The sequence below is a fragment of the Poecilia mexicana genome, unplaced genomic scaffold (assembly GCF_051168715.1).
Source record: "Poecilia mexicana isolate PSO_F unplaced genomic scaffold, ASM5116871v1 scaffold_22, whole genome shotgun sequence".
In the NCBI taxonomy this organism is placed as follows: domain Eukaryota; kingdom Metazoa; phylum Chordata; class Actinopteri; order Cyprinodontiformes; family Poeciliidae; genus Poecilia; species Poecilia mexicana.
Window position 1 is genome coordinate 21,207,540 of NW_028263391.1, and position 25,961 is coordinate 21,233,500.

General features: G+C 36.6%; 1 protein-coding gene across 1 annotated transcript; it reads left to right on the forward strand.

Annotated features, from left to right (window-relative positions):
* Nucleotides 1–470: 470 nt before the first annotated feature.
* Nucleotides 471–2,436, forward strand: LOC148152844 (uncharacterized). Its single transcript, XM_088002668.1, has 3 exons — nucleotides 471–1,296; nucleotides 1,385–1,553; nucleotides 1,969–2,436. Exons 1-3 carry the CDS (start codon nucleotides 486–488, stop codon nucleotides 2,093–2,095), a joined length of 1,107 nt encoding a protein of 368 aa, XP_087858794.1. The 5' UTR covers nucleotides 471–485; the 3' UTR covers nucleotides 2,096–2,436.
* The last annotated feature ends 23,525 nt before the right edge of the window (nucleotides 2,437–25,961 follow it).

Below are 25,961 nucleotides of genomic sequence, written 5' to 3' on the forward strand. Positions count from 1 at the left end.
TGGTTGCTGCATGGGCCCAAAATAGTAAGTATTTTGAGATAAAGTCTTGTGTAACTTTTGCATCAAAACATGTGCTTTACACCTACCTACAGATCAAAGTTGAAAATGAAAGGTCAACAAAGACAAATTTCAATCACATTTCATATGTTTGTTTATTTGACAAGGACAACAATGTATACTTATATTTAATGTTTTTCAATTTCATGTGTTGTACCTTTCCAGACTCAATGGCTTCAACTTCAGGCGGGGCATCCTCCTCTCCTCAATCCGTTCAGTCCTCTCAATCTGCAGCCTCACTTTCACAACCATTGTCTGCTGCTACTTCATCGCCTTCCCTGAGCTGCTCCCCAGTTTTGCCAACCTGGGTTGACAGTTTTCAGATACCGTGGCAGAAGCTTCCAGAAGAGCTGATACAGACTTTGGAACGACAGAAAAGGCCAAGTGCACGACTTCGAAGACAAATGGTGAGGATTATTGTCTCTGAAATGATGCTGATTTGCAAGAATCCAACCAAACGCAACACTACTGAAATAGCAGAAAGGATGGTGAGCAGGTATCCAAAGTCACTTAAGGATGTCATTGATGGTGACGTTATTGGACTTGGTTATCATTCCTTGGTAAAACAACTTCAGGCAAGAATTGAAAATGTCAAACGACAAGACACACCAAAGATAACTAAACGCAAGGCAGAATCAGATAATGACACTGATGAGATACCGGCTGAGCAGAAAGCCAGTGTTCAAGACACGTATGGCTGTGTCAACTGGGCGCCAAAGTTTTTGCCCCTTTCTGAGACTGTAGAGAGTCAGCTTAAGAAAAAAGAAGACATGAAAAAGATGTTCAAAGACAAAAAATATGCTACAGAAGATGTGAAAGAACTTATCAAGTCCACCTATTACATGCAACGACAGGACATCAATAAAGGTACAAGCATCCTGAAGCTATGCCAAGAATGGCCTTTTTTGTTCCATGAAACTGGCATGGGAGAACACTTCCAGCAACTTACTGGCATCAGTCTGATGGAAGCCTTCTTCACCAATCTGGACAAAAAGGGGGAGCGCATCCTCAACTTCCTTAAAACTGTTTTTGCTCAGAAAGAAAAACAAATTCTGGAGTCTCTCCTCAAGTTAGCAAGTGAAAAAGGTCAGTCCAGTGGTTGTACAGAGATGATTCTTCTTCTACTTGCTTTTTTTGGTGAGAAGGAAGAGCATATGTTCCACTATGTTGAGAAGACGAGCCTTGCTGAAGAGGTTGAGATGGAGAATGTGCCAGCAACACCCTGCCTTATTGTGTGTGGTATGTCTGAACCAAGTTGACAAAGTAGTTGAATGGTTCACACAGGGGCTTTTTGTGATATATATTTGTTCATGTTTTTTATTCAAAGGGTCCTCTTGCTTCACTGCGGACTGCTTCATGTTGAGTATTGATCAGAAGATTATCAATGACCACATCACTGCCTTCTCCTGTGCCATCTGCCTGATGTTTGGCAGTTACTACTGTTTCAATATACACTACCCAGTGGGACTGCGGTCAACACTGGAGTTCCTCCAGAGGTAATTCTTATACTTACACACAGTCTACATTTACCAGCAAGATAAAGTTTTCACAATATAGATCAGAATATTACTAGTTACCGAAATATAATAAATACAAAAAACAATTGGAGGGGAAAAAACTGCTAAATCTAAATATTCGTGATAGAAATAATGCCAGTAGAAAGTGTAAAAATGTTTTATCATTTCTTTGCTGTTGCTGAGCAGTGTTTAAATTGTATATTTTTTATGGCCATGGACACAGAAGAGTTCTTCAATCTGTTTGTGAAGCAGGATAGGCACAAAAGCCTGTCACTAAATATTCCTCTGGCTCTGCCACTGAATCCAGCGACCACAAAGCTGGATCTCGTGATATCTCTCTGTTAAGTCATTTATAAACATAACATTAAATGCAATAAAATTTCTTTTCTTCAAGGTGTTTCTTTTCAATTAATCCGGAGAGAGGAACAAAAGTTGAGCATAGCAAGAGGAGGAAGATCTTGGCGGTCAACCCAAGAGTCCTCGCACTCATCGCTGACCTTGCAGACCATGAGTGGACTTAGACCATGCTTTGTGAGTCATGTGATATGATGTGTAATGTTATGTTGTGGTGCCCAGCACAGACTGTTTAGATGTGACTAGGAGTTGTTTGACCTGATCCATTTGTTAGAAAGTTCTTATTTCTGTGTATGTGCCAATTCCATATGACATATGGATTACTCATTTGAAACACATTGCACCGGGGTTGAAGTGATAATGTGTCATATCTGTTCAAACTTTTGTACTAATATAAGTGCTTGCTGCTTTTTGGAAGATGTGTTACAAGTTCTTTGTAATCACTGTTCACAGGGTTGTGAGAAGTTTGTACAGCCCAAAAACTTTTCATTAAATGGAAAAAATACAATGAAGTTTGGTTTATTGGGTATTTTATGTAAAATTTACTTATACTTTTCCATGTTTTTACCATGAGACAAAACTGGTAGCACATTATTTAGCTGCTATAATCGATTTGATAATTTTACCAAGTAAATTTGCACTTTTTAATTTCACAATTTGCACTAACTAAACATTTCTTTAATGTTTCAATGTTAATTTTTAGCCAAACTTTTTTCTTACTTTTATATAACATTATGGCTTCAAAGTCAGTAATTAACCATAAAATCAGCAATACTGGTGCTCTTTTACCATTAAAGAAAAGGATAAATATCCTACAGTTTTACAGGTTTTTCCCTTTGAGAAATAAAGACAAAACGTATTAATACAGTAATTTAGGGAAATGTTTGCCTGGTAAAACTGTTAAATTTACAGTAAAATGTTTTCAAATTTCATGTCATGAACTGCATATTAGATCAATTTTAGGACAAAATGTAATTTTTTGTAATGGTAATAATAGTAATTTTTACATTAAAAGGTTAAAAAAAACAATTTATTACTGTAGAATCAGCAACACCAATACTCATCTATCGTAATTGTAAACAATATCTTACTGTAATTTTAACGGTGAAATTCTGGCAACCACAGCTGCCAGAGAATTACTGTTTAAAATACAGACAAAACCCTGTAATTATACAGGAATTCAGTGACATATTTTATAATTTAGATTGTTAATTTTACAGCAAAATACTTTCATATTTCATGGCTCTAACTGTATTTGCAATATTGTTTTAATGTAAATTTTAGGATACAACTTGATCAATTTCAATGGTAAAAACTGTCATTTTTACAGTAAAAGGTTGAATAAAACACCATTTATTACTGTAGAATCAGCAATTATAAAAATTGTCTGACTGTAATTTTTACGGTTAAGTTCTGGCAACCACAGCTGCCAGAGAATTACTGTTTAAAATACAGACAAAACCCTGTAATTATACAGGAATTCAGTGACATATTTTATAATTTAAATTGTTAATTTTACAGCAAAATACTTTCATATTTCATGGCTCTAACTGTATTTGCAATATTGTTTTAATGTAAATTTTAGGATACAACTTGATCAATTTCAATGGTAAAAACTGTCATTTTTACAGTAAAAGGTTGAATAAAACACCATTTATTACTGTAGAATCAGCAATTGTAAAAATTGTCTGACTGTAATTTTTACGGTAAAGTTCTGGCAACCACAGCTGCCAGTACTTTACCGTAAAAATGACATTTTTTTTTTTACAGTGTAGCCCCGCATTGTCTGCGAGGAAAGTGCGGGGAAAATAGTTCCCCTGGGTGGTCCGACTCATTAATACCCTCTGCACTTCTTGATTTATGGCTCGCAGTTCAACTGCTGCCAATTATCATGAAAACACACAACAAGAGGGGAAACACTGAGGGGGAGGAGAAGCTGGATGAAGCTGAAGGTAGGACATCAGAACCGGAACAAACTGCGTTTGTGGGCCCAACGCGAGTCAAGCGGCTTCATGCGACCTTCAGCCTGTTGGCCTTGAAGCTAACTAACTAATAAGTTACAGTTAGACCAGAATCTTCTTTATTATGAGGTTTAAACACCAACAAGACACTAAAAACTTTGTGCTCTGTTCGATTAACCAGAGTTACACCAGAGTTGGTAGTACTTACATTTACTCAATTACATTTACTTGAGTAACTTTTTTGGACAAAATGTCCTTTTAAGAGTATTTTTACTACACTGAACTTTTTTATTTTAATAGAGTAATTTTATTTTGAAGTATTTCTAGTTTTCTGGATTTTCTACCCACTGAATGAAGAACAAACACGTTTTTAGCAAAAATCCACCAGACACACACCTGCAGTTTTTGTTAAAGTTTTTTAAATTTTTCATTGGAAGAAACTGATTTGGAAAAAATTCTTTGGTCTGATTTTGTTAATGTTTTGTTAATTATATTAATTATTGCCATTTTTGTTCTTAAAATACCAACATTTCTACTTGATCTGCCTGATGATGTCATTTTAAAATATTAAATCATTGATAATTTGATCAGTTACTCAGTACCTGAGTAATAACCCACCTCTGCCTGAAACAGTGACCTAAATTTAAAAAAAAATCTCTGTTTGGCCATTTACACTGCAAAAACACAAACCCTTTTATCTAGTTTCTAATTTACAAGTAACTTTTCAGCAAGATAGTATCTTGTTTTACATTACAATCCTTTAATATTGATTAAAAAGTTCTAGTTTCATTGGCAGATTATTTCCCTTAATAGGACATTTTTCCATGTTATAAGTGAAATAATCTGTCAATGAAACTAAAATTTTTATATCAATATTAAGAAATTACTGACTTAAAACAAGCTGAAAAGTTACTTGTAAGTTAGTTTTTGTCTTATTTCAAGTGAACTAAGACATTTGCACTACAAACTAAACCAGTAATACTTGGTAAGATTTGAGTTTTTACAGTGTAATATGAGTTGAAACCTCTTATTATTCCAGCTGACTGCATGTTTTGTTCTTCAAGGTTTCTTCTTCTGTAAAATAATATAATGAAAATGTCATAAAAGTTTATATTTCAGACATAAATCCTCATTTGAGGTGGTTTTTACTGAATTTGTTTTTGAAGCCGGTTTTGTCTCAGAATAAACCTTTGCAGTGTTAAAGGGAAAATCTAGTTATTTAATTTGGTGAAGCGAAAGTCGTTTGTAACCTTCAACTAATTTCCACATCAAAGAGTTTTTTGTATCGTGAAACTGAGCTCGAAGATCGGACTTCGTTTGCGTCTCATCAAAAGGCGCCACAGAAATGATCTTTGTTTTTCTGCTCCTCTTAAGAGCAGAAAAATAAGTTCTTATGACGGGGTGTCCAAACTTTCTGCCACTCTGGCAAAACTCGCAGACTCAAAAGTCTTGGAGGGTCAAGAAAAATAAACTAAAATCAATCAAATACAGTAGCTGATGTAAGCGATTTTTACAACGGTATATTAGGGCCATTGTAGATTTAAAAAAAAGGAGTAAATTTCTGACAAAAACTTGAGAAAAAATTCTGAGGATTTTTTTCAGAAATTCAGAAAAAATTCTTGGGAATTTCTCAGAATTTCATTTAGAATTCAGAATTCATTGGGGGTTTTTTTCAGGTGGTCCTAATCCTCTTCCGTATGTTTGAAATTCAGAAATTTCCAAGGTTTTTCTAGAGAATTTCTTGGCAGAAATTTACTACTACTATAATTTGGCATGTTTGCTGTATTGAAACAAAAACATTCAATTTTCTGTTTCTTTTGAGCTCCATTGAATAAATTTACTTTCAGTAATAAGAACAGGATTTGGGTCATTTTCTTTCTAAACGTTTGCTGTATTTAGCTGAGTTGAATAAAGAATTAAAGCTGATTTGGGTGCAGCAAAGTTGGCTTTTCAGTAGAAGTCTCTTGATTTTACTTTTTGTTAAAACTTGGTTGTACTTGGCCGCACTAAATCAGTCCAAGAGCCACAAATGGCCCCCGAGCCGCACTTTGGACACCCTGGTCTTATGATGAAAGTACCCAACTGTTCCTCAGAATAAAATACAAATTAAAAACGTGGACGGACATGCAGTCGTCCTCACTTGTTGGCAGATTTGGAGCCTCATGGATGAGGAGCTGGAAGTTGTTAATCATTGAAGGGAAGGGCGACGCCCAGACCCTCCAGTCTGACACCACCCAATGTTTTACACCAAACTAGGACGATACACTACAAAAACACAAAATCTCATCCAGTATTTTTGTAGCTTGTAGTGGAAATATCTCAGTACACTTAAAAGAAGGCAAAACTAACTTACAAGTAACTTTTCAGCGAGACGTGGGAGCTTGTTGTAAATCAACAATTCCTTAATATTGATTGTAAAAAAAAAAAAAAGTAGCGTTTAAGTGAATAACTTTATTTATTGATTTCAACAGAATCCATTTTGCATCTCCTGATAAATCTTATCAAACACTCGGTGCAGATTAAATGCAAATGAATCCAGAATTATGCTTAAAATTATTTAAAAACCTAAACTGCCCAGTTGTGTTTTAAAATTAACTTTGCTGTTTTTATAATCTGCTTCCTGTCTATAGAATTAGACTTAATTTACTTCACGTTTCTGTTTGGAAATTTAAATGTTTTTTTGTTTTCTCTTGTAAAATTACCTTGACACGGCTTTCATTGTGAATCAGGGCTTTATAAATTAAATTGAACTGAATATATGAATCGAATTAAACATTCATTTGTCTTCTCAGTATTTTATGCTTACAACTGAACCTTCTGCTCCAAACAGAAGCTCCTCTGATTTGTTTATGTGATTAACTGCTAATAAAACCAAAACCACATGTAACATATTAAAACCCTAAACTGCAAAACTTGCTTAAGATTTTAGCATTTTGTAAAAGTTTTCATATTTTCTCATCAGGAGTTTGTGAATTAAATTTCAGCCCATTGCATGTTTGTCTTCAGTCTGGTGATGTTAAAAAACCTTAAATAAATCTTTTTGCAGCAGCATCTTCCTTCTGGAAACAAAAGTTACACATTATTTTTTACTTTAATGAATATTTAAAGTATATACATTTTGGCTTCTCAAAATGGGAAAGACAAGACAACATTAAAGAAAATGTGTTCAAAAAAACGTCTTAAGTGAAATAAGAAATTGGAGCAAAAGGTGAATTTAGGAAGTTAAATTTGTGTTCCAATGAGGCAAATTAGAAGTTCCTTTTATAAATAACATTTAAACAGGTATTTAACATAATTTTCATTATTAAAACTGTGATTTTTGTTGTTTTGATTTAAGATTTTATTCTCAGATGTGATATTTTTATTAACTATAAGGGGAAAATTATCGTACTTAACATAAATAAAGACTTTAAAACATGAGTTTGTGTGTAATTAATCTAAATAATGTATTTCACCTGGTGATCGATTCAATAATATTCTTTTTTATTGGATGTGATTGAATACAAGAAGATTTTATAATCCTACTAAACTGAGTAAAAGTGACCCGAGAACGGAGCCCTGAGGAACTCCACAAATTAAGTTTATTCACTCAGATTCATATTAAACTGACTAAAAAATATCGCTTCACTGCTGCGTAAGTTACAAAATATTTGCATCAAGATTAATTCAGACTAATGTGAGATCTGAATTACTGAATTACTGCAGGATGTACAAAGAAAACTGCATTCCTGTTTGAAAACAGACACGTTTATGAACAAAAATTAATTAATTCTGTCTGAGCACAGATGATAAAGTTCATATTTTACTGGCCTGGTAAATATTTAACACTTGATTCCCAAGTTCAACATTTTAAAATTGACTATACAAGAAGCTTTAATTATCCTTCATCAGTTGAATAAAAGTGACCCGAGAATGGAGCCTTGAGGAACTCCACAATCAAGTTTGTTCACTCAGATTCATCTTTAACTACCAAAAACATAATTTTACAGACGTGTAAGTTACAGAATATTCACATAAATATCAATATAAATATCAATAATATATCTGAATTACTGCAGGATGTACAAGAAAATTACATTTCTGTTTAAAAACAAACATATTTATGGACACTTGATACAAACGTTAATGAATTCTGTTTGTGCACAGATGATAAAGATGAGATTTTACTGACTTGGTAAATACTTAACACCTGATTCCCATTTTAAAAAGAACAACAATTGAAGAAAAGACCCAAAATACTGAATCTAATCTGGTTAAAACTCATCTTTGACTTTGTTGATGATCAGGAGAGCTGATCACCACCTGGTTGTTCATACCTGGTTCCTCTCAGTTCTGCTGTAAAGTTTAACAGCATAAACGGATCTTTTCATGTGAAAGAAAAGAGAAGAAGAGAAAAGGTGCTTCTGGTTTGTTTCAAAGGCTCCGGTTAACCATCGGGGTCAACCCTGGCATTCAGGCCTCCTGGACACACAAAAACCTAAACGTCAGTCCAAGTCGGTCGGAGCTTTTACTTCTTACCTGCGACCTCTCAGACGACTTGTGCTTTGTCGGAGGGTTTCCAGTGGACGGCTCTTAAAACGGGAGCCCAACTTAAACCAATTAAACCACTGAATAGGCGTCCATAGGCGGATTAATGGAAACCAGTGGCGGTTCAGAGGTGCATCAGTTTCTGACATGAATCGGATGTTACAGGATTGGAATATTAAAGGAGAGCGACATGAAGGAAAACCAAATATAACCCAGTTTCTTTCTTAAAATGTGTCACAGTGCAGCCTTGTAGGATTAAACATTCAACTGAAGGCTGCGACCTTTGCCGAGCGAGACGTGAATGTGGATAAACACGCCGATGAAACAGGAAATTGGGGGCTAAAAAGTGCAAAATAATCGCTGGATGTGAATGTGGCCATTGAAGCTCTGTTTTGGGTCCACTAATGGTCTGCTTCACTGAAGAAGGAGCAGGAATGCTAACCTTCTCACAGCTCCGGCTCAGCGTGAGTGTGTGTGTGTGTGTGTGTGTGTGTGTGTGTGTGTGTGTCGTCATTATCTTTCTCTGCAAAATAAAAAAAGGAGGGGGGACTCTATCCTCCATCCCATCCTGTAATGAACAGAGTCCACATATTTATGTTTTTTACCAGAGAACACTTCAAACACAAGAGGGTTAAAGTAAAGAGAGGGGAGGTCTTTGGAGCATTTTCAATATTTTCCCCCCTGGTCGGCCTGCAGGCCAAGTGAGGGGCTGCTTCTTTACAATAGTCAGGTGACCAGAGGAAAATAGTGTGGCCTTAACAAGCCCAAATTAAAAAAGAACATCATTTTCATTATGCAGTCAAACACAATTACAAGCAAATGTTTTCTCTGTGGAGCTGCCCCTGCTTTCAGGGTCTTTGTCCTCCGCTCTTTAGTGTGTGCAGAGAAAGGCCCCTCTGGTCAATGGGCAGCTGAGTGCCGCGTTCAGCGGAGGCCCACAGCCCAGAATGCGTTTTGTTGGAGGCGCAGCCATACATTTGGAGCAGATTTGTTGAATTAGAGAGCTCAGCGGGAGACGGGGAAAGCGGGGGTAAGTGATTTGGTGGAGGGAGGGAGAACTTGTTGCTAGGTGACTGACATACAACTGCAGCATGCCAGTTTTCCAGCCTGGCACTCCTTGTCTGTTTTTCTTATTCTGCGTGTAACCCTCCCTCCATCGCTCTTCTCATGAATTCACCTCCTCATTGTTGAAGTGTTGATAATAAAATGAGGAGGGAAAATAGACAAAAACAGTGAGAAACGCTGGAGGATTTCTACTCAGAACTCAGTCATCAGCTTTTCAACTGCGCTGATGCTTTAAAAACCTCACTGCTGCTAAGTGTTGCAGGCAGGAGGAGAAGCCTTTTTAAGGGGGAAGTAAAGGTGGGTCCACTTCTTCTAATATGCCAGTTTGTATAGAATCTGACATAAAGCATTAGCCTCATGGAGACACTTTGCGCTATCAGCAAAATTATGGAAAAAAATCGTTTCCCGTGGCTGGTAAGTGACACACAAGGACAGGCAGGATTTTTCTGCGCCTGCAGCAGGTCGTATTGCATCGCTGCCCTTTGAGACTCCATGTTTTTCAGCCTTAGACGTTTGAAAGCGAAAATCTTCATTATCTCAATGCAAAGTGTGGAGATTTGGTGTTTTATTCCCGATGGATTCGTTGAAGTTTCCTGAGAAAACACTTCCTGCGGCTCCGGTCCTCGGCCAGTTCGCTGCAAAAACACAAAATTACACCAAGTAGTTGAGTTAAGATTCTACGGGATCATTTTCATTTCAAAAACAATGTTTTTGAAGAGCCGGTTGTGCCAGAATGTTGTTACAACCGATTCAACTGTTAAAATATCAATAAATAACTGCTGGTTTCATCATTCAATAAGTGTTTCTTGAAATTAAATCATATTGATCTTTTCACACTGATCAGTCCATCGTTTCTGTTTTTTTAGCAATCAAAATCACAGATTTCAAGGCTCCAATTTAGAAATATTTGTAAGTAATTTTTGTGATATTTTTGTTAAATGTGACTTTTTTAAAATTGCTGTATCAGTCATGGACTTTAACTTGACATCAAGGCTGAAGCAGCAATCATTTAAACCCAAAGCTTTCAGCCAATTTTGAGAAAATATTTCAGTAAAAATCAGAAAAAAATGTGGGTATCTGTTGATTTTGTGCGAATTTTGTGTGAACTTTGAGTGAATTTTGCAGAATTTTTGCAGAGGGCCACCTGAAAAGCTGCGGCGGGCCACATTTGGCCCACAGGCCTTGAGTTTGACACATTTTCTAGTGTAAATATCTTACTACACTTGAAATAAGACAGAATTAACTTACAAGTAACTTTTCAGTAAGAAACATGAGCTTGGCTTAAAAGTATCTGTTCTACTGGCATCATTTCACTTAAAATAAGTGAAAAATCTGCATGTTGAACCAAAACTAATATTAAAAACCAAAACTGTTTTTAATATTAGGGGATTTTTGACTTACACTGCAAAAACACAAAATCTTACCAAGCATTTTCTGGTGCAAATATCTTATTATTAAAAGTAAGTTTTAGGCAACAAATAAAAGCTTATTTTAAGTAAATAATCCCTTAATATTGATGAAAAAGTGGTAGTTACACTAGCAGATTATTTCATTTGTAACAAGACATTTTTCCCATTTTATCAGTGAAATAATCTATTAATGGAATTAAAACTTTTTCATTAATATTAAAGAATTATTGACTTAAAAGAAACTCATATTTATTGGTGAAAAGTTACTTGTAAGTTAGTTTTGTCTTATTTCAAGTGTAGTAACATATATCTGCACTACTAGTTCAGAAATACTTGGTAATATTTAGTTGTTTTTTGCAGTGTAAGTGCCCCGTCTAACTCCTGACTGACTGACTCAGCAGTCTGGCCACTTACCCTGTCAACCCATCACTGCCTGTCAGGATGACCCCTGCAGTGAACCGGATTAAGAAGCTGCACGGATTACACTTCATCAGACTTTTTTACACAACTTGGGCAGATGCCCAGGTCGGCATCGGGTCAGGGGGTGAAAGGCACAGCGACCAGATTTAAAAAACATACTTTTCTCTCTCTTTTTTTCATATTTTATTGAGGTTGGAAGTTAAATTTTTAGGATTTTGTTTTGGATCATAAACTTATTTGGAAATCTCACTTTGAAATACATAAAACAAAAACTACATAAAAGTATATAATGTTTTAGAATTACACTGCAAAAATTCAAAACCTTACCAAGTATTTTTGGTCCAGTTTCTTGTGCAAATATCTTACTACACTTGAAATAAGACAAAACTAACTTGTACATAATTTTTTATCAAGATGTAGGAGCTTTTTTTGTAAGTCAATAATTCCTTAAAACTGATTTAAAAAGCTCATTGGCAGATTATTTCACGCATAACATGGGAAAATGTTGTCATAAGTGAAATAATCTGCCAGTTGAACAAGAACTTTTTCATCAATAACATAATAATATCTTGGCCAAAAAGATATGAGTTTAGTTTTTTCTTATTTCTAGTGTTCTAAGATATTTGCACTAGAAAGTAAATCAAAAATACTTGGTAACATTTTATGTTTTTTGCAGTGTTTAGCTCAAGTAATGGAAACAACAGAAGAACGTATTATTTAAAAAGGAAAGCTGTGAATATTACTTTAAAACAAAACTATGGAGTAAAATTATGGAATAATTTGGACAAAGAGCTGAAAAATGCTGGACTATAAATCTGTTCAAAACACTTTAGAAAAAACAAATGATTACATCTTATATTCTGATGAGTAAATAATGAGAATAATATATTATTATTGTTTATTTAATGTTTGCAGCCATGACAGTTTATTTTGTTGATATTGAGATTTATACAAGATTCATTTAGTCTTTCTGCTCCCCTTTCCCTCGTGTTTGTGAATTAATGATGAATTTTGGTGAATTGATTGATTGATTGATTGATTGATTGATTGATTGATTGATTGATTGATTGATTGATTGATTGATTGATTGATTGATTGATTGATTGATTGATGCTTCAGTAGAGGGTGTGGATGCAGGAAGAAATCCTTCATCCAAGAACAACTGAATGCACAAGCTTCACATTCAATTTAACAGCCAAAACTTTGTCAATATTTCTTTAATTTGTAGGGGGAAAAAACCAAATTTTTGCAATAGCTATGTTTTTATTAAATAAGAAAAGTAATTAAAATCACAGGTGAATAAGTTTATTTATGCAATTGGTCATTAAAAACATGCAGCGCTTGAACCTTCTACAACTTCCTGCCTTCTTCTTCTTCTTCTTCTTCTTCTTCTTCTTCTTCTTCTTCTTCTTCTTCTTCTTCTTCTTCTTCTCCTTCTTCGTGGTTTTCACAAGTGGTAACATCCGGTTGATGATCGTGCAGAAAAAGTATTTCCATTCCAGTTTCATGAAATAAACCAGCTTTGAATACAACGAAATTATCCACCTCATACTGGTGCCAGAACTTTTCAATAAAAAACGAGAATTTTTCTGAAACTGTTGTTTCCATTAAGCAAATTAAATGTGAAATTGTGCAATTAAATGGTCAATGTAAGCGCAGATACCGAGTCCCAGTCACATCCTTCGGTTTCTTTTTATTATTATCGCTATTATTTCATATGTTTACAGCGCTTTTGTACTCAGATTTGGATGCATAAAGAGAAGTGAGTGTCGCTGCTGGTGCTGACAATGCATGGGAGGCCTCACCGGCTCACTTTTTGTCTCTCTGCTCGTCTGAAAACGTGTTTCGTGGTTTTCAAATATCACATTTTCCATTCAGAGCCTGCAGAAGGGCGGAGGGATTCAGGGTCATCGGGATTTTTGATTTCCTCGTCGGGAGTCGCGTTCATTTGAAGCTGCGCCTGAAGGTCAAAACCGAATCCTCCCCGTGGAAGGAGCCATTGTTGATCCTCGCCTGCACTTTTGTGCCTCCCCCGTTCCTTTTCACCAAGGAAGCATCTTTCTTTCTTTCTTTGTGCTGCCCGCGGGCTTATGAGACTATCGGAGCACACCTGTGCTCGCAGGAAAATTCCCTTGCTCTCTGTAAAGCTGTATTATTTAGCACAAGGTCGTGACGGTCAGTGTTTCTGAAAGCAATTGAAACGCCGCTACAAACTCTCAGCAACCCACCAACGTACAAAAAGAAGAAAAACACTGCATGCAAAAGCTGCTGAGATGTTCCTTTTTCGCTCAAGATAATTCTCATCATTTCAGGACTGTGCATCTGAAAGTGAGTCAGAAATCCTAATATTATCTGATTACACTGAGCTTTATGCAAAAGTCCAGTTTTTTTTCTATAAAACCCTTTAAAGGATCAGTGATTTTTATTTAAAAAATATATTTTTTAAATATTTGCTAAAATAAGAGCAATCTCCTCCACCTTGAGGTACTATTAATGTCAGAAGAAATGCACCTGCTCTATCAGAAACAACCAATCATAGCCAGGAGGAGGGTCTTAGCACTGTCAATCATCCTCATGTACTCACTGCTCAATGTGCTTATAGTGGAGAAACAGCTTACTGTTACAGGAAAACCGTTTATCCGTCACCATTGGTGGCTATGCTACTTAGCATTAGCATTCCTGACAGAGTCTGCAAGCTGCAGCACAGCAGAAAGCAACTGCCACACAGTGCATGATTGACAGCACTAAGACCCGCCTCCTGGCTCTGATTGGTTGTTTCTTGTTAGCACTGGGAGAAGACAAAGGAGTAAAATGTTTTCACAGATTATCTGTCTCATAACCTAGTTGGAGACAGATTCAGCAAATCTGTAAAAAAAAAAAAAGTATGTGTGTGCCTGCAGCTCTGGAAAAAACTAAGAGCCCAGTCCAGTGAAAACCTCCTGGTTATTATTTAATCAAATATTGATTCCTGAACTCTTCCTGAGTTAAAACATTCGTATTGTTGTTTCTAAATGAATATGAACTTGTTTTCTTTCCATTATTTGAGCTCTGAAAGCGCTGCATCTTTTTCATTATTTTGACCATAAATACAAAATGCTTGCTTTGAATTTCAGAGACATGCTGTCAGTAATTCATAGAATAAAAGAACAATGTTCATTTTACTCAAACATAAACCTATAAAGAGTGAAATCAGAGAAACTGATCATCTTAGTGTCTCTGCATTTATATTAAGTTTTTAAGGTTAATGAGATTTAGTTGAGAGTTGACTTCCAACACACAGTCCAGGATGCTCTTAAAGATGCAGTATGTAACAGTAATGCAATTTTTTTTGTCAATATTGGTAGATTATTTCCTTTATAACAAGACATTTTTCCCATATTTGAGGTGAAATAATCTGCCAATGAAACTAGCACTTTTTCATTGATATTAAAGAATAATTTACTTAAAATAAGCTCCTATGTCTTGTCTGAAAAGTTACTTGTAAGTTAGTTTTGTCTCATTTCAAGTGTGCTGTGATATTTGCACTAAAAACTGGTCCAAAAATATTTGGTAAGATGTGGATTTTGCAGTGCATCATTTCTGGATCTCTATTAGCTCTTGGATAACTTTTCTGATTATTCTCTTGATTACTTTGTCAGAAATCTTATCTGGTTTCAGGTGAAATTATGTTATTTCCACTTTCGTCTCCAGTTGAGTCTCACTGGTACATCCAGAAGTTTAGAAAACTATAATCACTGCCAAAAGTTTATATTTTGCAACTGTGAGGTTTTCTTTTTTTGTTGTTGTCTGTGAAGGTCTCAGCTTTTACCAATCTTTTCTCTCTTCACTACTTTGGCAATGAGAAACATTTTTGTAGGCCAACTAATAATAAACCAGCTGATAACGAGCTACTCATTTCTATATACTGTAAAATTTCAAATAATTTATTTCCTTTTGCACATTTTGTTCTTATTCTCCTGTCATGTGGGACAATAAGTGATGATCTGATGTAACCAAAATTTAATTTCATTGCTCTAATTCCAATAAAAACAACAGAAAATCAACAAAAAGGATGACAGGTATGACAGCATCAGTGAAAATGGGATTTTTGTTAGGAAGAATGAAATCATGTGCTGTCCTAAAGATCAAGTAGGTTGACCAAAAACCTTCAGGTTTCTACTTACAAAGCAGAACATGATTTGTTTTGTCAGCAATAATTTTAAAAAATGGTTTCTTCATGAGAAATTAAGGTTTAGGAGTCTGGAGATAAATGTGACAGAAAATGAGTGAAATCATGTGGAGAGAGCTGTGGAGTAGAGATGTACTGAACATTGACAGATGTGGATAACTTTTGGAAGGTTGAGTGGACTGAAAATATCAAACACATGAAAATCCCAAGCCGACAGATTGTTTCTGAATCAAAGGTGGATCAGCAAAGCAGTAGTTCAAGGTCATGCACACTTACTGCAGATTTTATGTTTCATGCTTCCCCTGAAGAAATCAGTTTGTTTTTTTGTTGAATGGCACAAAATTTGTGTCTAAATAAAGGAGGAAAGCAAAGGGTTTTTTTTCCATACCTGACACTTTAAAGAAGGGTTTGTAAACTTTTGTAGTTCTAATTGTAAACAAAATCAGAGCTCCTCTTAAATGCACAAAGTTATCATAACCTGAAGTCAAGTTTCCCCCAGAAAACTTCCTAAGCCCGGCGCTCGCTACGGCATTCATCCAGCCACCCACCGTGTTTTTGAGTTTAAAAATGTTTAAAGTTGACAGGAAACTTAAAAATATAATCCAATAGTAATGCATTTTTGGAAAACTGGAAGATTCATAAAAAAAATCATTAAAAAAACCTAATAAATTAACAATGCTAAGCCTGGTGGGGGCACAAGTAAAACCTGGTGGCCCACCAGGCTCAGGATACACTGACGGAAACCCTGCTGAAGCGTTTATACTTTGAAAGTTTAATCTGTAGATGCTCTGCAATTGAGACAAACAAAAATAAACAAATATTGGTCTTCCATAAAGCTTCAAGCATCTAAATTATAAATAAATTAATAAAATATCTGACCTATTGAGCCAAAATATGTTATATTTTAAGATTAATTGAAGGTTATTTCACTGAAACAGTAATAAGATCTCATTTGTTTTGTTTGTTTGGGTTTGAGGTTAAAAGGAAGACATTTTGGGATGTTTTCCCCTCCCTGCTCTGTTTGTTTTCCTAAACCTGTGGATGTGAAGGTGTGTGTGTGAGTGTATGTGTCTGGCACAAACAAAGCAGCATCATTAATTAGCTCAGCTCGGTTCCTGTGCGGACTTTGGTTCTGGGATGATTGGACTAACAGCTGCGTCTCTTTGGAACGCCACCATGCTGCCTTCCAGATCTCAATTCACCCACCGGTTTTTATGACTTTCACCTAATCAGCCTCCCTGCTGCTGATGGATTCTGCTCTGCCAAACTATTTGGCAGCATGTTGATCAAACTGGATGCTGACGGCCTTGGGTCCAATTCTTCATGGGTTTTCGATGCACTTATCTCCCATTCATGACTGACTCCAACCTCTGGATCAGACTGATTTGTTGTTTTTTTGTGTTACTCAGCTGAAACTGTCTCTCTAATTCAGCACAGATTTGTTTTTGATCATGCATTCTTTACTCAGATATCATAATTTCGCCGTGTTGTTTTCTTCCAGCTTTCTCATTTACACTGACCCCAATCCCCAGCATGCCTGTTAAGTAGACTGATTTAATCTTCCCTGGCAGGAGCACCGGGAGCACCCCTCTGCTCACCCTCCAAACATGCATTTTTAATCAGTATATTAAGATGTCACATAACAGTCTGAGCTCATCAGCGATGCCGTTGGCCAAAGCGAATATGGATTCAGCTGTTTAGAGTAGTATCAGAGCCCCAGCCTGCTAGCTATCAGAGGATAATCACTGAATGATGATGTGTAAAATGTTTTTCTAACATATAAAAAGCGAAAGGGACGCCTCGGCTGCATACAGAATGACTTATTTGTGCGTTTGGATGTCATATTTTGTTCTGCGTGATCGGAGTAGCTCTGTTTACCCAATCGTTAACGTTTAGCCGTTACGTATGCGATGCGCCGGATTGATGCTAAGCTAAGCGGAAGTTGCCTTCGCTGTAAACAACCGTTCTCCACTGAGAAAAGAGAGAAGTGCCGAACAACATGGCTGTTAATGTTAATTCAATATTTGGAAGCGGAGCTAACGAGATCTGAACGGCTTTGTTGACTTCGTCCGCTGCTAAAACTACAAATACACTACAACTCTAAAACAACGCAGAAAATCAACGTCATTACGTCACAACTTCTCCTCTGTTCACTGATTGGCTCGGCTGAAATTCTACCGGAAAAATCCACTTCGATAAATATATAACACGACCTGTATGAAATGTTAATGAAATTACCTACTGCATGTTATACTGTTTGTAACTTTTATATTTTTTTCATATTTATTAAAACTTCCGTGTCAGTATAATACGAGTATAACAGCTAATTTCCCCTTGGGATTAATAAAGTATATTTGAATTTGAATTGAGACATGAAATCTGAAAAAAGTCGAGCTCCTCTGCCTTCCCCGAGTGCGCAGTGCTTAACCAATCAGAGACAGGAGGAGGGTCTTACTGCTGTCAATCATGCCTGTGTGCACCTCCTCTCCTGTATCTCAGACAGAGAGAAGAGAAAGAAGACCTAAAGAAAAACAGGAAATCAAACTAAAAAACATTCCGAAGAAAAAAACTTATTAAAAAAATTAAATGGTAGAAAGTCCAGACAGAGCAGAGAAGAGAGATTAGAATTGAGTGGAATTGCATTGGAAAGCAATGTGCAGGCTGCAGAAGAACAGGAAGTTGGAAGGAAACCATTTGACTCAATCTTCTCAAGGTCTCTGAAGGCTCCGCAGGGCCTTGTCCTTGCAGCACAAGCCTGCTGAGGCCGCCGAGAGGGGCCGTGTGCGGATAAATATTTGAGCATGTGCGAGTGGCGAAAGAGATATGACTGTCAGCCTGTCAGTTGTGTTTGGAGTCCCTACATCAAGCGGGGACCTGCTCGGTGACACCCGTTAACTCGAGCAATGACATCAACACACATGCACATTTCTCCCTCACCCCGGCTCACACAAAGCCCTCTCAGCTCCCTGCTGTCAGAGGCATCACCCTCTAGGTACAGTGGTGAGCATTACGCACACAGAGATCAGCTCTGCCTTCTCCTGCCTCTACCTAGACAATTCCCTTCATCCTAATGAGCTCTGTCAGCATGGCATTTGACATAAGCCATCAATAAAGCACAGATGACAGACATTAGGAGTACAGAAAATGCAGGCTACATGCCCAGATCCTGCCCTTCACAGCGAATATCAACTCCCACGTTAGTGTTGGTGCTCCTTTTAAACACATCATAAAGGATATTTCACCTGATTTTACTTAAACGGGCTTGTTTTTGGCAGATTTTGTAATCGAGCTACATGCTTGTGGCTGAAACGATTAATCGTATTCAACTAATTTAGTAATTGATTAATTGTTTACTGGAGTATTCTCAGAAAGAGTCCTTTTTCTGAAAAATAACATAGTGAGAGTAGAACTTAAGCCAAAAATAACTATTCATTTTGCCTTTAAGATTAAAAAATGTTTTAGCCAAAACTTCTCAAGTGGCATAATTTTAGCTTCATCTGGTTAAAATTTACTAAACAAATGCCGTGTTGTTGCATAGCGACGTTTTGCAGTTCAGGGGACATGAGTTGTAAACATTTTTCCTCATCATAAAGGATATTTTACATGTTTTTTACTTCAGCAGGCTTGTTTTTTGGCAGATTTTGCAATCGAGCTGCACGCCTGCACATGTCAAGCATGAAGGGCTGAAACGATTAACTGCAATCAACTAATTTAGTAATCGATTAATCGTTAACTGGAGTTATGTTATTTTTTCTGAAAACAAGATATATATTCAGAGCAGAAATTAATCCAAAAATAAATATACATTTTGGATTTAAGATTAAGAAATATCTTAGCTCAAACTCCTCTGCTAAAGCTATATGTTGTTGCATTTATGCAATAAAATGTTTGCTTCCTTATTTAAAAAGGAATTGAATTATTTATTTATTTGTATTAATGAATGATTTTTCTAATATAGTATAAAAAGGCTGATGTAGTTAAAGGAAAAATCTGCAGAATATTAAATATTTTTATTCGATTACTCGATTAATCGTCAAATAATCGTTAGTTGCAGCCCTGATCTTAACCAGTGTTATTCAAACATGCTCCATCCTGCAACTTTATTCAGAAAAGCATATCAGTTTTCAAAAGGCGCTGAGTGTCTTTGTGCAGACCTGAGCGAGTCTCTGAAATGAGCCTCACTGCAACACTAAATTATACATTTAATAGAAACTAATCAGCTTACTCAAGTCCTTTGGATCACTGTGGCATACATGCAGGAGTGAAGCATTTACTATAAACTGATTCTTTCTTCAAGGTGAAGTCAGTGCCCTCTCAGTCTGAGTCTCTCTCTCAGATAATGGGCACTTGAGATGTTTTTATAGATTTTTTAAAGTCTGTCACACCTCCTGCATGTATGTTGCTGATGTTAGACATAAATAACACGATACATGAAAATAAATAAATAAATCCAAGGTGCCATGTGGGAAGGAGAAAGGGCCTCTTCCTCACGCACGGCGCGTTAAGGCGCACACGTCCTAAAGAAAAATGTGTAAATGTCACTGTTGGAAGAAGCTGTGATAGTGCAGACAAAAGAGCAAAGTGTGTTGCTAGAAGACATTTATTGAAAGCTGTGTGTGTGTGTGAGTGTGTGTGTGTGTTGACTTTGAGGCGAAGAGGCTCTTAGACAATGTGAAGTGGAGGTGAGGCTCAGGCGGTCGTGGCTGTGGCGTCGCGACCTGCAGCCGCAGCTCACATATCCTGTGGCCGCCTGGCAGCGAAAGAGCTCTGACCATGATGGGTTTTGACTTCTGTCACCTTTCAGTGTCGTCAAGAAGATCTGATCACAAGGACCACTGCTTATTTATTTGATTATTTTTATTTGACTCTATTTTACCTAGCGTCCTCCACCAGGATGCAAAGCGGGGAAAAAGACGGCTGGAATTGAGGCACCACAAAAGAAGAGAAAAGCTTTGCTGTTCAGTGTTTGTGCACAAAAGCCTTCCTGCTTAAACGCCTGGTGTCTGCGCCTCCTCTCTTGCTGGTGCTACAGTAGAAACACCCTCACCATTTGCAGGTGTCAGAATAGAGTTGAATAAATGACTAAATTTCTCGTGGCTGTGATGATGTTCAGTTTTATTATTATTTTATTTTCGTGGCAGCGTCCTGATCGGTTCTAAATTGTGTCAGTGTTTAGAGTGGTGTGTGGGCGGCTGCATGCATTTATTCATCCCACTGTCTTGTCACGTAAAATCTGCAATCCATCCACACGTTACTCATTCCTATATATTTACAGTCGCGTTCAATAAGTTAGAATATTACTGAAAAGTTCAATTATTTCAGTAAACCGGTTCACATCATGCGCCTTAATTACACTCAGACTGATGTCTGAAAGCATCAATGTACTTATTTTAGTTATTTATGATGATTTCCTGCTTACAGTTAATGACATTATAATAGATTTTATTAAGTTTACATTTCTTTTTATTGGTATGATTTCATATTAGATTTTTAATGCCATGTTTTCATCTTAATTTGCAGAAATACATGCCTAAAAATCTATGCAATAATTTTGTGTAGTGAATTGAGTTACTGCAATAAATCAACTTTTCCATAATATTCACATTTATTCAAAATGCCTGTATTTCATGACTTTATTTTCCACAATCTGGAAGCAAACCAGCACAACACAGGTGTGTACTTTCATAAACTGATCTCTTATAATCTTCCAGGACTTATTTTAGATTAATTGCACACAGATTACTGTTTGTAAGCTTTTATATATGGTAATTTTGATGATTTTCCGATGCTTAAGATTAGAATATTATATCAAATGACATTAAATTGCAATAAAAAAAGATACAGAAACATGTATAAAGCTCTGAAAATAAAATTAAGAGAACACTTAAAATGATCAGTTCCTCTGATTTCACTTTTTATAGGTTTATGTTTGAGTAAAATGAACATTATTTTATTTTATGAACTATTGACAACATGTCTTTGAAATTCCAAACAAAAATTTTGTATTTATTTGCAGAAAATGAGAAATGGTCAAAGTAACCACAAAGATGCAATGCTTTCAGAGCTGAAATAATGCAAATAAAAAAAGTTCATATTCATTTAGAAAGAATAAAACTAATGTTTTCACTCAGAAAGAGTTCAGAAATCAGTATTTGGAGGAATAACCAGGAGGTTTTCAATGGGGTTCAGTGCAGTGGGCTCTTCATTGTTTCCATATATATATATATGATGATTACCTGATTACCATCCTGCCATGTTGGCTTTGACAAACACAACGTTGCTTCATACCCACAGGCACTTTGTTGTCTGAGTTCTATATAGGTGATGTTATACGTCTGTTCATTTGTAATTTCTGCTCTTTCTGTTGCTCTTACACAAACACTCACAAATGCAGGCTGGATAAAGTGCTGCACTGTGCACCATGCACTCCCCCTAGTTTCATTTAGCCCTTTATCTGGCCAGAAATTGACTGCATTCAAGAGTGGAATGGATGTAATAATTGCATGCGCTCTGTAACATGCTCTACAAATGTGTTTTTTGAAGGAAAAAAAAGGGTTGGTTTCAAGGTATTACTAATGGCTCTCTGCCAAGGATTCAAGGCCCTTTCTTACTGTATTGTTTGTTTGCAGCAGTCAAACGGAGCCTCCCTCCGTCGTGTTTTCAACCGGCGGTGAAGATGGAGCTTTGAGATTCTGGAAAAGAAAAAAAAACACACACACACACACTCAATTCGGCGTTTCAATTTTGAGCGGCATGACAAAAGGAGAATTTCAGTGAAGTTACGTTTACAGGCAACAGATGGTTGGTAAGACCTTTTGTAATATGCAGGAACCCTGCAGAGATTTACACAAGAGAAAATCTCTTTGACCCAGGTCCAATGTGTTTGTGTGATCTAACCAAAATATACCTATTTTAACAGGAGCTTTGCAAACACTTCAGCATGAATAAGCCGCTGTTCCAAGCTTCACAGCGTTTAAACCATTTAAACCATGCAGCAGCGTATTAGTTTAGCAGAAGTCGGATTTCATTTGCTTTGATCGTTATAAAAGTAGCTGAGCTGGTCAGTGCACTGCAAAAACACCAAATCTCACCAAGTATTTTTACAATAAGACAAAACTAACTTGTAAGTAACTTTTCAGCAAGATGTATGAGCTTCTTTAGAGTCAATAATTCCTTAATATTTGTGAAAAAGTTCTTGTTCCACTGGAAGATTATTTTTCCCATATGGTTCAGGAAATAATCTGCCAGTTAAACTGTTCAATTTTCATCAATATTTAGGAATTTCTTACTTAAAATAACCTCCAATATCTTGCTGAAAAGTTACTTGTTAGTTTTTTCTTATTCAATGTGAACTAACGTATTTGCACTACAAACCAGACCAAAAGTCATTGATTTGGTGTTTTTTCACTGTAGATCTTAAACAATTTTTACTTTATTTAGAAGTTGAGTACTTTCACATAGTTTCACATAAATGAGACTTCCAGTTCAGTTTATGATACAAAACAACGCCTACAAATTTAACTTCAGTCTCAACCAGTTTGAAAAAACTGGATATTTTTTAAATCCAGACACTTGTACATATCGCCCCCTACACCAATGCTGACCTGGGCATCTGCCCAAGTTGTGTCTAAGCAGGACTGCACTGCAAAAACACAAAATCTTACCAAGAATGTGGGTCTAGTTTGTAGTGCAAATATCTTACTTCACTTTAATTAGACAAAACTGACTTGAAAATAACTTTCTTGCAAGATATAAGAGCTTGTTTTAAGTAAATAACTCCTTAATATTGATTTTAAAAAAATAGTACTAGTTCAACTGGCAGATTTTTTTCCTTATAAACAGACATTTTCTGTACTTTTTCCACTCCCATGTCTTGCTCAAAAAGCTACTGATAACCAGTAGCTTTTGAACAAAGTACCCAAAAATTGTACTCAAGTAAAAGTAGCGCTACTTCAATATATTTTTACTCCAGTTATAATAAAAAGTAGCCATCCAAGAAATTACTTGAGTAAAAGTAAAAAAGTATTTGATAAAAACTCTATTCAAGTACTGAGTAACTGATCAAATGATCACTCATTTAATATTTAAAAATTACAGAATCAGATGGACCAACATAGAAAGTTACCTGGAAATTTTGGTATTTTAAGAACCAAAATGACAATAATTTATATAAGTAACAAAAAATAACAAAGTCAGACCAAGAAACTTGAACACTTTTTCTGTGTCTGGTGGATTTCTGGTTAAAACATGTTTGTTTTTCATTCACTGGGTAGAAAATCCAGACATTTTACTCAAGTAAGAGTAGAGATACTTCATAGTAAAACAAAAAAAAGCCGTACGGCGTAGTAAAAATACTCCCTTGTTTCAAATAAGTTACTCAAGTAAATGTAACTAGTTACTACCCAACTCTGCTTGTAAGTTAGTTTTGTGTTATTTTGAATGTACTAAGATATTTGCACTATGATTTGTGTGTGTGTGTGTGTGTGTGTGTGTGTGTGTGTGTGTGTGTGTGTGTGTGTGTGTGTGTGTGTGTGTGTGTGTGTGTGTGTGTGTGTGTGCGCGCGCCCGCACCGCTTGGCCTCTTCCCCCAGATCGCTGCTGCTGCCTGTTTCGGCTCTCCTCTCTCCATGTCAGCTGTGCTGTGTGACTGAAAGGCACTGGATTACGTACACTAGGGGCCAATGGGTCAGCGGATAAGAAGTCTTCTCTGTTACCACAAATCCACAGATTAAACGTAGCGTCGAGAGCTAGTGCTGCCCCGGGGGCAAATGGGTCTGAAACACAACTCTGGCAGAGATTTGGCTTAACTCTTCTGTTGCTGTGGAGCCACGTGGCAACATGTCAGACTTTTTTAAATGTGTCCGGGTCATTCTGGGGTTATTGGTACCATTGCTGATGTGATATCTTAATTGGAAAGTTAATCCTGAGCTGAGGCAGCTGACAGTATGTCTGAACGGTACAGAGAGAAATCATCCTGTAACATCAGCATCTTCTGCTCGCCTCAGGAAATGTGCAGCAGCAGCATTATGAGTCTGAATTCACCGCCTGCCTGCTTTTATTCTGCAGAAAGAGTAAACTCAGAGTGTGTTAATGCCGCAGTGTTAAGATGAGATAAAGTGAGGAGGAGCAGAAGGAAAGGCAGCAGATGGGTGTAGAGAAAGGTGCGGTAGGTCTGCATGGGATGGTAGCAGGAGGGCCGTTGGTGACAGGCTCTTGTAGCGTCTCGTCTGCTCCAGTGATCCCAGGGAATCTGGGTCATTTCCAGCCTGTTCGTAACTGTTCCCGCTCCTTTTCCTCCCTTCCCCCCCTCCGCCCTGGGCGAGCTGCGACCCAGCTACATGCTAATGATGACAGAAAGTAAATGTGCTGCTATCGCAAAAAGAAACCGAGCGGCGGAGGTGGGCAGAGTACCCAAAGATTGAGAAGCACTTCACCATATCTCAAGTAAAAGTAAAAAGTAGCCAGGAAATTACATTTACCCAATTACATTTACTTGAGTAACTCTTTTGAAAAAAAAAAAATACTTTTGTGAGTATTTGTACTTTTTATTTTTACTAGAGTAATTTTATTATGAAGTATTTCTACTCTTGAGTAAAATGTCTGGATTTTCTACCCACTGAATGAAAAACAAACATGTTTTAACCAAAATTCACCAGATACAGAAAAATACACCTGGAGTTTTTGTTAAAGTTTCATAAGTTTTTTTTTTATGAAAGAAACTGATTTGAAGAAAAAAAATCATTTTGCCTGATTTTGTTACTCATACGAATTGTTGTAATTTTTGTCTTTAAAATACCAACATTTCCACTTAACTTTATATTTTGGTCCATCTAATTATGTAATTTTTAAATATTAAATGATTGATAATTTGATCAATGCTTTTTACCAAATACTTTGTTACTCTTACTTGACTTACTGCCCAGCTCTACCATGCATTAAACACCTCCTCTGTTATCTTTAGCTTAAATAAGCTAAAGCTGCACATAAACTTTAATAGGTTAAATTTAACCATTTTCAACTTTTTTCAGACTAAATGATGGAACCAAGACGCAAAAATCATTTGCTGCAGCTTGAAATAATTTTTACACCATTTTTGGCGCCCCTTCCAGCAGCGCCTCTATGTAGTGCACGCCCATTTTTTCACCGCTATCACTTCCGGTACGTCTCAGTTTTCCTCTGGATCCTTGTTTTTTTCTGTTTAGCTTTGAATGTTTTGGATTCACTCCCAACCATTTTACTCCTATGATAAAAACAATATCCTCCATCAATTAGGTTCCAACATCATGGCTCCTGCAGCAGACGGATCCGCTGTGCAGGAGCCATGCACCATCATTTCCTCTTTCCACAAATCCACAGTTGGACTGATACCTGACTGGATCTTCATTTCCTGAGGAACAGTAAAAAAAAAACTCTTGACTTGGTTGCCAAATACATCTCAACTCAGACAAATACTTCCATCTTCAGCAAACCCTGTTTTAGGATG